Source organism: Chiloscyllium punctatum, chromosome 19 (genome assembly GCF_047496795.1).
Source record: "Chiloscyllium punctatum isolate Juve2018m chromosome 19, sChiPun1.3, whole genome shotgun sequence".
Taxonomy (NCBI): domain Eukaryota; kingdom Metazoa; phylum Chordata; class Chondrichthyes; order Orectolobiformes; family Hemiscylliidae; genus Chiloscyllium; species Chiloscyllium punctatum.
The window spans coordinates 62835539-62849906 of NC_092757.1; the positions used below are offsets into that span (position 1 = coordinate 62835539).

At 37.5% G+C, this 14368-nt stretch overlaps 1 protein-coding gene across 2 annotated transcripts in view; it reads left to right on the top strand.

Moving 5' to 3' along the window:
• Nucleotides 1-14368, top strand: part of tyw1 (tRNA-yW synthesizing protein 1 homolog (S. cerevisiae)) — a 123977-nt gene that overhangs the window by 1229 nt on the left and 108380 nt on the right. Inside the window, exons 2-7 of one of the 2 annotated variants that reach the window (XM_072589559.1) lie at nucleotides 1329-1468; nucleotides 2290-2415; nucleotides 6267-6368; nucleotides 7336-7530; nucleotides 8359-8652; nucleotides 12756-12872. In XM_072589559.1, the coding sequence (XP_072445660.1) occupies nucleotides 1329-1468; nucleotides 2290-2415; nucleotides 6267-6368; nucleotides 7336-7530; nucleotides 8359-8652; nucleotides 12756-12872 (974 nt within the window). Of the gene's footprint in view, nucleotides 1-1328; nucleotides 1469-2286; nucleotides 2416-6266; nucleotides 6369-7335; nucleotides 7531-8358; nucleotides 8653-12755; nucleotides 12873-14368 lie in introns of both variants that reach the window. The other variant, XM_072589558.1, reaches the window with a different exon arrangement.

The window sequence follows — 14368 nt, forward strand, 5'->3', positions numbered from 1 at the left end:
CCATGCTTCTAGGAATTCCAGTGAGTGTCTTTGTTTGGCTTGTCCTAGAATGGATGTGTTGTCCCAGTTGAAGTGGTGTCCTTTCTCATCTGTATGTAAGGATACTAATGAGAGAGGATCATGTTGTTTTGTGGCTAGTTGACGTCCAGAAACCCTAGCCATTCTCCCCTACATCAAAGACATCTTGGAAATGACTGCCAGACAACTCTGACCCCTTGGTATCATGGTAGCCCACAAACCCACCAACACACTAAAACAGCAGCTAATGAACTTGAAAGATTCTATACAGACAACATGCAAAACTAATGTCATTTACAAAATACTGTGCAAGGACTGTAACAAGCACTGCATCAGACAAACGGGCAGAAAACTAGCTGCCAGGATACGCTAACATCAACTAGCCACAAAACGACTCTCTCATTAGTATCTTTACGTACACATGAGCAAGGACACCACTTTGACTGGGACAACACATCCATTCTAGGACAAGCCAAACAGAGACACGCACGAGAATTCCTAGAAGCATAGCATTTCAACTGGAACTCTATTAACAAACACATCGAGTTAGACCCCATCTTCCACCCTCCCCTGACAAAAAGAACAGGAAATGACATCACCAGCCTAAAGAATCCTAAACATATATATATATGCAAAGCAGGAATTATCAACAGTGCTTCGCCCAGAGGCCCACTGAAGATGTTACGTAGTAGGGTGAGAAACATCTGGAAATGGACCTTCCAGCTCAGTGAGCAAACCTACATCCAGAACCTCAACCTGAGCTACAAATCTTCTCAAAACTCATTAAGAGATTTTTAGAGACTTTGACAGAGACAGCTTGGACATGATGCATGAAATGAGGCCAGAGGACTGGAGGGTTCAGGCTGAATTATATATAAATAATTAATTTGCTTTTGTACAGTAGATCAGTCTGCAGGTTCTTGAAGTACATGTTGAATTGCAGCCACTGTTCTTTGGAAATAAAGTTAACAAAATATCCATTCACAACACAGGAATCGGATGAAGTGATCAACGTTGGATAGATCATTAAAATGGTCTTTGATAATTGAATAACAGAATGATGTTTTTACCTTGACAGCAGAGAGATAGTCATAATCTGAAAGACAGCACCTTCAGCAATGCAGCACTGTCACCAGTGAACAGAGAGAGGGTTATAAGAGTAAATAGATGAGAGACTAAGGCAGAATTTAAAAATATAATTGAGCATTTAAGTGGGAGTTAAATGTAGATCATAGAGGAGAACAGATCCAACACCATAGTGTTATAAGTCACATGATGTTGACTGAGGCTTTTTTGATTCCCTTTTCTAGTTTACATCTTTGATACCTGGAACTCCTTGAAAACTTGTGCGTTGTCATTGTGGCATGTTAGACATTACATCTATTCGACAATTGTCGTTGCCATAGGAGTTTGGGCAACTGTTGAGTATTTGAGTAAAAACCACCACAAGGTAATACATTTACAAAGCTCTGTATCTGCATAATTTGTGACAGAGGTAATAAGGTATTGAAATGTAAGTTTCTGTCTGTGATTTGAGCATTTAAAACTTCCTGATTGATGAGGTAGTGAATAGCAGTGTGAGTCAAAAGAATATTGGTGAAGATCATTTCTTAGATACTTACTTATGAGACTCAAACAATGGATAGAAAAGACAATCAGTATGTAAGTATTTTATTGTTACCTGGCTTAGTCTTTAAAACTTTTTTGTAGATTAAATTTTTTAGTTTGAAAATGGATATTTTGTACAGCTATTTCTGTTTTCCATTTTCTCAAGAATGTGAAAATATTTTGATTGTATAAATGTATTTGGTTGCCTGTATATTATGAACACACTATATAATGGAAACCATACTGCTGCTTGTAAATAGACTTTGTTAATGCACGGCGACATGGTGGCTCAGTGGTTAGCACTGCTGCCTCACAGCACCAGGGTGCAGAGTTCGATTCCAGCCTTAGGCGACTATCTATGTGGTGTTTGCATATTCTCCCCGTGTCTGCGTGGGTTTCCTCCGGGTGCTCTGGTTTCCTCCCACAATCTAAAGATGTGCAGGTTAGTCGATTTGGCCATGCTAAATTGCCCATTGTGTTCAGGGATGTGTAGCTTAGGTGCATTAGTCAGGGGTAAATGTAGAATAATTGGATAGGGAAATGGGTTACTCTTCAGAGAGTTGGTGTGGACTTGTTGGGCCGAAGGGCCTGTTTTCACACTGGAGAGGTTTTTTTTTAAAAATATCCAAAGAAGTTGACTGTTTGCACAAATTTGAACAGCAGAAAAATGAGGACAACAGCGCACCAAACGAGGCTGATGAAGTTATTCAAAATAGACACTTAGTCCAAGAAGTAAAGGAAGTTACTGGGGTGAAGATTTTCTTTGGCTCTCAGACTGGTACTGCTAAGGTAAGATTTTTAAAATACATACACATTTCAAATTTTAGTAAGCCAGTGTTCACCTTCTCACTTTAGCTTTGATCTCACTCCATCTTAAAGTTTTATAACCATACTTCACATGTCAAAAATACACTCAGTTTTTCACAGCTAGTTGGCTGTAGTGATGAATTACATAGGCTTGAATTCCCTTCATAACATGAAAATAACATTTAGTATTCTAGCTTTTTACTTTTTATCGTGCATATACATTAGGAATTGTTGAAACATTCATCAAATTTCTCTTTTAATGTGGTTGCTAGCCTGTTCCAAAGTGACACACCTGAATATTGAGATTGGACCTAGGTTGATCCAGCCAGTAATCAGCTATAGGCCCATATCTTGGCAGTTGTGGCAGCAGTGTAGACAGGAGTTGGGCATGCAGAGATCCTGTCATAGCTGACTCAGTAGGATTTGGCAGAGAAGCTTAAACTTCTTATAGGCAATTACCTCGCACCCAGACCCTGTAGAGGATTCCAATTGCATTTGTTTTATTGTTACCCAGGAAAGGTTAGAGAAATAAAATGTACTGTAAAGACTGGTTAAGAATTAAATGGATCATCTTCCTATCCTGACACCCCGGGAGCTGACTATCCTAACCCCAGTTCTCCACCACAAACCCTGATTTGAAACCTGATTTCCACCCTCCCTTCATCTTCCTAACCTGAATCGATGCACTGCAATCACCTCCCAATCTGACACTGGGAAGACTTGACTGGACCTTCTCACCCACCTGCCACCCTTACCGTCAACCGTTTGGTATCTGTCTTAGCAATCCTCCCATATACTCAGCTGAAAAGGATGCATCATAGGTCGGTGGATGGTTTTTAATCAATTTGGATAGGAGATTCAGATCCAAATTGAAGATTCACACCTCTTTGTTTTGAAGAATGAGAGGCACTTTTATTGAATCACATAATGCTTTCGGGGGCCTGGAATGGGACTAGAACTAATGGATGGTTTCGAAATATGAAGTGTCCCTTTTGATACAAAAATAAGGAAAAGAATTTCTTTGAATGCTGTTAGCCTGTGGAATTCCCTTCCCCAGAAACTAGTGGAGGCTATGTCATTGAATTTATTCCAAGTAAAATTAGATTTTTAATACTCAAGGGAGACAATCAGGAAGTGGGGTTGAGATCACAATAGCTCACCTATGATCTAATTGAATGGCAGAAGAGGCTCAAAGGACAAAATGGCAGAATCTTGCTCAAGATCCTATGTTGCTTTTTTCTGATATGTCAACACCAACCTGAAACATTAGCTTAGTTTTTCTTTTTAGCTGTTGCTGGGTTGTTGACCATTTCCAGAATTTTCTGTTTTTATTTCAGATTTCCAGAATCTGATTTTGTGGTTTATCAGATATCTGAACTAGTCCATAGCTCTCCCAAGGAATTGTTATTGATTACCAAACCTTTCTGGCTCATTGAGTAATTTACAAGGATAGGCAAGTCTTTAGACTGTTAGCTTGCATCTGCTCACCTCCAGAAAGTAGAAATTTTGCTTTGTAGGGCATTTTGTAGAGAATTAGTCATGTTTTTGTCGCCTTCAAAGATCTATATTATGAAATTTCAAAGTTGTTTAAATCCATGCTTTGATAATTCTGCATTTTTGCTCCACTAAGGAATCTGTGCTAAAAGTAATCTATTTCAAATTTCCAAAATTGAGACAGGAGCTACAAGTAAAAATAGGACTTGCTGATTTTATCTGACAGGGTGAATTGTCAGGCCTTTGGTGAAAGGATAGATCCCCTTGAACTAAATCAGGATGCTTATAATGAGTTTGTAACCTGAATGGTTTTTGGCTGGTTTATATTCCAGCAGCATATACACATAAGATATGATAGAATGAAGAAAGTCTGAGATATTACGAATAAATAAAACAGGAATTCCCAAAGTGGGGGTTAGACTCTTGAATAGCATCATGAACTGAAGCTTTGGATTTGCAAGCTCTGAGTCAGCAATGGCTGCCATGGGACTTTGACAGAGTTTAAATGGCTGTATCCCTACTCAAACAGGGAACAATTTTCAAGCTTAAAACTGGGATCTCTCTTGGGAAAACATTTGAAACAATGAAGTAAAAACAGAAGAAAACAAGAAATACACCTCAAGTGTGGAAGTCTCAGTGGAGGGAAAAGCAGTTAATGTTCAGATCAATGAGCTTTCATTAAAACAGGAAAAAGTTGGAAAGGTTTCAAGTAAGTCAAAGGGGGAAGCATGGAAAAGGATAGTTCTGTGAAAGGATGGGAAGCAGGAGAGATTAAATGATATATTGTTGGTGGTGCAAGACCAAGATTGGTAATGGGACAAGTGTTAAGAAATAAAATAAGTGTTGAAAGAAATTGTGAATAGTTGAATGATAACTGACCGCTGTCTGAAATCAAAGAAAAGAGAAAATGAACAAGGCCAGAACTTGCAAAAACAAAGGAAGCAAAAAGGGGGCACAGATTACAGTCTGAAATTTTTGAGCATAATGTTGAGTTTGGAAGGCTGCAGAGTGCCAAAGGATGACGGTGCTGTTTTGCAAGTTTGCATTGAGAATCATTGGAACGCTACAGAAGATGGAGGACTGAGACATCAGCAGGAGAGCAATGTGGAGAACCTGGGATGGGGGGTGGTTTCTGGGATTTGTCTATTGCAAATCTACAGCTAAACCTTATTGTCTTGCTCTAAATCTAAGTCGCCAGTAGGTAGTATAGGATAGTGAAGAAGGCATTTGGTATGCTTTTCTTTACTGATCAGAGTATTGAGTACAGGAGTTGGGAGGAGTTGCGGCTACACAGGACATTGGTTAGGTCACTTTTGGAATATCTGATGGATGATGTGAAACATGAAAGGGTTCAGAAAAGATTTACAAGGATATTACCAGGGTTGGAGGATTTGAGCTATAGGGAAAGGCTGGGGCTATTTTCCCTGGAGTGTCAGAGGCTGAGGGGTGACCTTATAGAGGTTTATAAAATCATGAGGGACAGGGGTAGGGTCAATAGACAAAGTCTTTTCCCTGGGAGATGGGAGAGTCCAGAACTAGAGGGCATAGGTTTAGGGTGAGAGGGGAAAGATATAAAACAGACCTAAGGGGCAGCTTTTTCAGACAGAGGGTGGTACGTGTATGGAATGAGCTGCCGGAGGAAGTGGTGGAGGCTGGTACAATTGCAGCATTTACAAGGCATCTGGATGTGCATATGAATAGGAAGGGTTTGGAGGGATATGGGCCAGGTGCTGGCAAGTGGGACTAGATTGGGTTGGGATATCTGGTTGGCATGGACGAGTTGAACCAAAGGGTCTGTGACCGTGCTGTATATCTCTGTCTGTATGGCTGTAAATGGCCTTTGCAACATTTTGTAAAGATATCCCAGCTTCCACCCTGCTTTTTGTGAAAACGGATTATTGTATGTCCCTCTCCTGTTTGCTCCGCCATCTTTGGCAAAACAATTACCTTGTATGAAATTTTCTTTTATTTTAGTCTCTCTATTTCAGAAATTTTGTCTGTTGAAATTTGTCTGTTCAGTCTCTTCCAATTTTTTCAAACAATAATGAAGCACCATGTATGTTAAATGTGCTGTGTACTTTTGTTGCAGTGTGGTGAAATATTGAGAAGGAATTTCACTTCATGTTTGGCAAACAGAAATGGATTTGTAAATAATTTGGTTCAGATATCCTTATTCAAAGTGCATGGGCCAGATATTAGAAGACACTGTTTTTTCCCAAAGCTGTGACATGGCTTTGAACTGAGGCTGCTATTGCTACAATCCAGAATTAGTTCCAGACAGAATTTTTGCAGCATACAATTTGCTGAGGATTTTTCTTAATAATGATCTTGTATTTCAGAGGTTTGCCGCAACTCTTGCAGAGTCTGTACAAAAACTTGGATTACCTGTGGAAGTTATTGATCTGAAGGAATATGATCCAGATGAAAACCTGGTGGAAGAGGTTGGTTACTTAACATTGGTTAATTTGTATGCTGTTAATGAAAGTCCTGATGAAATGAAATTGGGTAACTAGCACCTTGCCACGTTGCAGGGACAAGTTGGATGATTTACTATTTTATGCAGATGAGTGTCGTCATTGTCGTCCGTTTCTAAATGTAATTTCATACTGGGTCTGAGCAGCAAGTTTCAGCATTAAAAAGTTGCCTATTCCATTTTCCATTTGTATCTTTTCATTCCCAATTCCGGCTATCCTGAGTGGGAATGGGTAATTAGTGTCTCGGCAAGAATTTTATTGAGATTGCCCCCACACATTTCATGTACAGTACTTTTATCTCAGCTTCATAACATTTACAATGTTTATGGTGATTATTATTCACTAACATCAAATCTAAGTTCTAGATCTGCTGAACTAACTTTATAACCCTGTCAGACAGAAATAAATTGGTCACTTTTAATACTTTAATGTATTGTTCCAATAACACAGAATATTGCAATCTTTAACCATCAATGACTAAAATTTATGACTTTTTAAAATTCTAATTATGAGATGTTTTGAAATAGAAGTCCCAAAAACAAATTATTTTGCAAAGTTTCCTACAATCTGATCTTCACAATTTCTTAATATCACGAGGTCAAACTCCTGGAACACCCTCCCTAATGACATTGTGTTTATACTGATACTAAATGGACTGCAGCAGTTCCTGAAGTCAGCTCACCACCTAAAGGGCATTTAAGGATGGGCAATAAATGCTGGCCTAGCCAGTGATGCCCACATTTCATGAATTGTTTAAAAAAAATGCTTTTCAGACTCTGATTCTGAGAGAATTTTAAAAATGTTAATTTATGTCAACTGTCGTTTGACCCAAAATGATCATTTGGGAAGATGATAGGTAGGCTGAGATATTACAGAGATATATTTACACTGCATTAATTGGCTTATTTAGAAAAAAAATGCTTTGTTTGTGCAGGTCTACAGTAAAACTATCTGTGCATTCATGATTTCCACGTACACTGATGGAAAACCAAATGAAAGTGCTGCCTGGTTTTGTAAGTGGTTGGAAGATGCAACACATGACTTCAGATATGGCAAAACCTATCTTAAAGGTTTAAGATATGCAGTATTTGGCTTGGGCAACTCTCTTTATGAAAATCACTACAACACTGTAAGTACAGTATATTGACTTCTGCACCTGTTCAGGGTTCTACCATATGGCTGCAGTCTTTAAAAATACATACAGAATTCTCAATTTAGAATATGATAAGAATTAACTGCCTTATGCAATTTTCTTAGAGTTTGACCAATGCCAATGACCAGTAGAGAAGAGACTCTATAAAGCATTGTGGGAAGCAGAGACCAGTTGAGCAAATCATTCTATGTCTTTGTTGTAGATTCTGCATCGCTCTGTGCTGCATAGACCTGATCAAGTTTTTATTCGTTTGTCTGTGTGGGTTTTCTTTTTAATGTTATTTCAACTTTGTGAAAACACATCAGTACAGGATAGTTTGCTATTGCCTCCAAAGTGTGGTTAAAGGTGTTAGCAATGCAGTAGTAAGATTGCAGCCATCCTGAATATGTTTTTACTCTATCGTTATATATTGTTCATAGCTTTTGTGTACATTCTGTTGTGATGTATTTCATGTTTTTTGGTGGGAACGAGTTGAAATCTCACCATGAAAATGAGAATTTGAATCTGGTTTTAAAAACATAGCTGGTAATGTAAATCTTGACCTGTAAAAATAAATGTGAAGTTGTCGGATTGATTAAAAAGCCCAATATATTTGCACACAGCTTTGGAATCTAATAGTTTTCCTAAACTGCTTTTCTATTTCATGGTTATCTGTGCAGCTAATCATTGATTTTTGTTCTTAATACAAAGATTGAAAATTCCTTTTACTGATAGTTTTCTGTATACCCATTTCATCTTCATAATGTACTGTCAGCAGTGAAATCAACCATTGTAACTAACTGTGCAGTGCACGTACTATTTCAGGTCGGCAAGAACATTGACATGTGGCTGTGGATGTTGAGTGCCAGTCGTATTATGACTCGAGGAGAAGGTGACTGCAACGTAGTGAAGAGCAAACATGGCAGTATTGAAGCTGACTTTGATGACTGGCGAGCCATGTTCTTGAGCAGAGTACAAGCACTCTGCAAAGAGGAAAACAAGGAGTGTAGTGGTAGCTGCCAAAAGGGGAAATGCAAGACCAACGACCAGAAGCGTAACAAAGAATCCAGTCAGAATGAAGAAGTGCCAGAAAAAATGAAAGATCACAGTAGTGAAGAGGTAAACTAAATCACATCAAAGGTAACTGACTCAGTGTAATGAATGTGCCCCGTCCCACCCCACCCCACCCCACCCCACCCCACCCCACCCCACTACTCTGCCCTCAGCAACTTACTCATGAGGGATTCAGCTTACTTCTGTATTCAGAGTGACTTTCCCTTCCTTTTGTTCACTGATAAGTGGTAACACAAGTTTTGGTCACTGGACTTCTAAAACCCAGCTTACCTTAATGCACCTTGTGAATAGTTAAGACCTTTTCTTCAAGAGTCAAATGCGCGTACAAGTATATCCATGCAAACACAGGCACTTCAGTCCACCTCTGCAATGTGTTTTATGTCACAGAGAGAGGTCACATGCGGTTAGATTTTCACTCTAATATGTATAGACTGGGAAAAAGGAATAAATACTTTTTCTAACAGCTATTTCATGCAGAATTGTTGAACCCATTACCATTCCTAATTTGTCAGTTAAATTCTTTCATTAAAGTAGTTTTGTGGATAGAAGGTAGAGGGAGTCTGATCTGGATGTTAAGTTCAGTACTATCCAGTTACCTGAACTGTTCTATCATTCTTCTTTCTTGTTCACCACGTTTGGTTCTTCTTGCCAGTAGCTGTCAATGGAAATACTTCTAAAATTAGCTGTTTTGTCAGTAAATGCTTATTTCCTACCTGGCAGAGTGCCTAATTGCAGCAATTAAGGTGGGAAATGAGCCTTGAAAAACATTGGAGAAGGAGAAACTCTACTGACTACGAAAGTTCTGTTTCCCATACCCATGACCCTGAGATACTGACCTCTTTCGATGTTGACACTTGGATAAAAAGTATAGATACTATAGTTAAGGACAGTCCCTGGATCTAGGCCCTCTGTCCAATAGAGTATTAGATTACCGAGACCACCTGCAAGCCATCAACGGTACAAAGTAACTCTTAATCTTTGTTGCCTTAGTCATCAAATGCTCAGACCCTGTTATGAACTATTGACCAGTTGCAGACTTTGCTCATGTTTTGGTCAGGAAAACTTGATTAGAGGACAAAAAAGTAGAAATAAATAAGTTAACTTTAGGATAGGAAGCTGATACAAATAGGATACTAGTGATATGTTGGGGTAATTGCTCTTTATGATTTATATTAATGACTTGGGTGAAGGGAACAATGTGGTAAATTCAAATACATTTTGACTGTCACTCTGATCATGTCTACTACCATTTAATCTGATCACTTCTTAGCTTAAAGTGAGCCTAGTTTTTCCAAGGTTTCCCAGCAAGCATTGGTTTTCTGACTGCAAGAAATATCTTTGGTCCACTTATTATAAAATTCTTTTCTTTTTCTTTTGGACACTGATTACACACCAAACTTGCTCTGGTTTTCCAATTTAATTTTCAATGGTCTATCTTAAGTCTTTATGTATAACTTTTACTGTTATCTTTGTCCGTTTACAAGTAATCATTGGTCTTCTGACCTCCACATCATCTTCCGTTTAAAATTTTCACCTCCTGCTTACATCTATTCATAGCCACACCCATCCTTATCTCTGTTACTCAGTCCAGCCTTCAACACTCACCACCCCATCAAACTTTCTACTCCAGTTCTGAGCTGTTACATTTCAAGAGCATGCTTTTGCTGATGGGATGTGCTCATTGTTGGTGAGGCCAATGTATTGCCCACTTCTAATTGCCCAGAGTGAAGTTAAGAATCAACCATATTGTCTGGAGTCAAATGTAGGCTAGCTTAGGCATGAATGGCAAATTTCCTTCAGTGATATTGGTGAGCCAGATGAGTTTTTATGACAAACAATAGTGGTTACATGATTTGCTAATATACTAGCTTTTTTTCATTATTAATTCAAATTTCATTTACTGCAGTAGGGGATTCAAAGCCATTTTCACAGAGCAATAAATTTGAGGCTTAAATTACTAATCTAGTGACATAACCATTACACCACATGCCTCCCCATGTGATACTGGCATTTGTGATCAGAACGAAGTGCAACAGTCCACCGGGGGTAAGATGCAGCAAAAATTGTTCTTACTTTATTTCAAATTGAAACTCATTCTCAGGAACTCTCTTGATCAAGTGCAATTTCCAAAGTAGAGTTCATAAATTTTGAATTCCCTCGTTATCACTTACATTTGCTAAGTGATTTGTTTCTAAGGCTGCTGTGCTTATGGTACTTTGCAGTTGTTTTGATATCAGAGTTGTTGCATTTTGTTCTTCTGAGGACTGTTGCTGCCACAATGATCTATTTAGTGAGCATTTTCAAACTTTCCCTTTGATAATGTGATAAAAATGTGGCATTAGTCAGCATTATCAACACAAAATTAATTTTTAAAAAATAATTTTGATTTCTCACTCTAGCAGTTTCATGTGAATGCAAATTTATTTGAGGATGAGCGTTTGTTAAACCTTTTTTCTTATATTGCTCTGGTTGGATACAATCAGATTTAAAGTTGCCAGTGTTAATTTTGTGGTGCGCATTAAAGACATGACGTGATGACTCTTGCGCTTATAGTATTGTCAGTTTTAGCTAATCCAAATTAAATCTGTTTCTTTCAATGCACACCAATGACTCCTGTCAAAGTTACCTTATATCGTGTTGCCAATCTAACTGGTCTCTGCCACTCAACTCCTTGTTATTTTGCAGCTCACTGGCTTTGTGCGTTGGCTTGATTGACCTCACATTGGATTTTTTTTTTGCGCAGTTGTTTGCTTCAGGTGTACTGTTTATCCCAAAAAAAGAGTCGCTCTCTCAACATTTAGGTATCACCTTAAACATTGTGCATTTAAACTTTAAACAAAAATTGAATAAATAATACATTTCTGTAAGATACTTCCATCATGTTTAAAATTGTAGTCAGCAGTATGAACAGACATTTTTCAACTGAAGTATACAATCACTGGGCCAAACTTTGCAGTGGCATGACCTTTAAAGGAATCTGTTGATAGTTAGGTTTGCAGTTGTATTTTTAGGTTTTTAATTATTTTTATGTGTATTAGTTTTCTGAAAATTGAAGTTAATAACATCACAGTAATGGAAATGGAGCATCTGGAATCAGAGTGACCAGGGCAAGGAGCACAGTGTGAATTAAAGGGAACGAGGGGGAGGAGAGGGAATTCAGTGTCAAATCAGACACGAAGAAAGAATGGCTGGATTGAAAATGTGGAAAAATGCAAATACAGAAATGAAAGGAAAAACCTTTTTAATTTTAAACATTTAAAAAGTTTTGTAAATTCAAATAGGAAGGAATAAAAATCAATATTTGTATTAATTTTCAGTGCCAGAAATGTCAAATAGCTGTGATTAACAACAGTCATGGAATTAATATTGGACCAGAATGGACAAGGCAACATTCATTTCACAAGTTTAGTTTGTACATAACATTGCAAATTTTGTAATCTTGCACCATTCACTGCATTTCACTGGGGAGTCAGATAACAAATGCTATTATTTTAAAGCTAATGATAAAGCAGTACAATATGAACAGTAAATTTGGATTATTATGAGTTTAATTTGCACTTTGCCTGAAATTGCTGCATGTGTAATGCTTAGACAATAGCAGTCACCATTATCTTGCCTTTAATTTGAAACAACATTCCTATGTTGGTGAATCAGAGTATGTGCTGTTGAAATCGATTTGAATAGGATTGGAAGTCAACAGAAGTACCAATTTTAGAGTTTACCCAGGTTGCTCCACAGACTGAGAATCCTCTGCCATTTCATAAAGAGAACATGTATCTTCAAACCTTGAAGATGCTAATAGGCCTATGACATTGTGAATAATGTTTCGTTGGGTCCCTCCACTGGGCAGATTTATTTCTTCAACTGATATAGTATTCATAAGTAAACACTTGTCTATTTAATTAACATCAATGTTGTAACTGGCAAATTGTATAATGAAATCCAATTTTAACTCAGAAATCCGCAGGATCATAGATGAATAGCCTGAAATGATTGAAGTGATACTTTATCAGAAGTTACTAAAGATGAGTTGTGATATGTGGATATATGTCAGTCATTTACTGATTTATTTGGTGATATATATATGATTTGCAGTTAACCTTAGGTGTTTCTGATTCATCTGTTTTGATTCCTATTCTTTCCTCCAGGAAGAACTGTTTGAAACAACGAGTGAAGAAGGATCTGGAGTGGAAGATGAAACGGAATCATCTGTCCTTGATGTAGAGGATCTGGGCAATGTTATGAACAATATGAAAGAAGCAAAGGTATAGGCCCATTTATTATTGTGATAAGTATTAATGCAATTAACCAAAGATGTCCTCACGTAACCAGAGTTCTTGCACCAAGCTAAACTATGGTTCAGGAAGACTTGATTTAATTAATTACTTTCAACAGAAATTGGAGACTGCTTTTATTTTCAAGATATTTTCTCCACGAGTGGAGAAAAGTGCCCTGGCATAACTTTTCATACTTTTTTGAAGTTCAGAGATCTGTATGATTAGTTAATGGATGAGTTAAGTGATAAAACTGTTGCCCAGAAAAAAACATTTTAACCCTGTTAAGGAAATTTTGAAAGATGAGCTTTGCAATAACTTCATACTTGAGATTTGTAATTCAAAAGTCCAAAGAAAAATCCTACTATGTACTTTTCCATTTCAATTATCAGTGTGGCTACTTATTCAACTTCCATGTGATCTTGGCTTTTGACACAGCCACTTTAAGAACACTAAGGACAACATGGATTCAGGGAAAGGTAAAATGAACAGAAAGAAAACATTTTTTAAAAGTTGCCTCTTTTAATTCTGAAAGCCTTCAACAATAATTAAACTCTGAAGGAGTGAGAGGTTATGAAAGTTAATTTTCATTGTCATTGAAGCTGTTTGCAGAAGTTGAAACTTGTCTTGCAATTAACAATTTGCCAACACAAATGGATAAGTCCCAGACTTTACAAGCATGTTTTGTGGCTTTCTTTCATGTAATCACTGCAATGATAAGCCACTCCATGTGTTAGATTGTGGAATTGAGTGAAGCTTCTGAAGAGCAGGGAATTCAGACTGTAATTTTATTTTCTTTGCTTTGCGCATTTGCAGTAATTGGCAGTTGCTAATGTAGAAGAAAGTGAGGACTGCAGATGCTGGAGATCAGAGCTGAAAAATGTGTTGCTGGAAACACATGTTGCTAATGTATCCAATTTAGCCATTGTTGTATTGAGCCCTGATAGCCATTAGTTTTACTGAAAAGTCCATGTCATTGCACTTGCAGTCCCAGAACAAGTAAAGCAGCACTTAGGTCAAGTCAGAATACTTAGTACTGTTTACACTAAATCTGTCAAAACAATTCATCAATCATTCTGTAAATCTTGAATATTTTTGTCAGAAATTCCAGATAAATTAGATTTACTATGTTGTTATTCTCCATGTCCCTAGTAATTCTGTTAAGGAGTTCCTGTAGATCTGTCACGAATGATCTATTGCTCTTGATAGCTGTGCTGTTCAAATATTCACTTTTACAGGTTCATAGCAGACAGTTAAGCATTTTTGCTCAGGTTCTTAAATTGGCTGACTTGTGATTGTTAGGTTCAAATATAGGCTTAAATGTTGATATTACATTTGCCATCTTTCAAATGTCAGATATTTGTCCATGATTTGTAGAAATCTGGAGAAAGTATTCTTTAATTACCTGGGGATTTCAGAATGTACGTCATCCTCTACAAGAATGTTATGAATATTTAATCCTTTCAGGTTTTGCATGGTAATTTTTA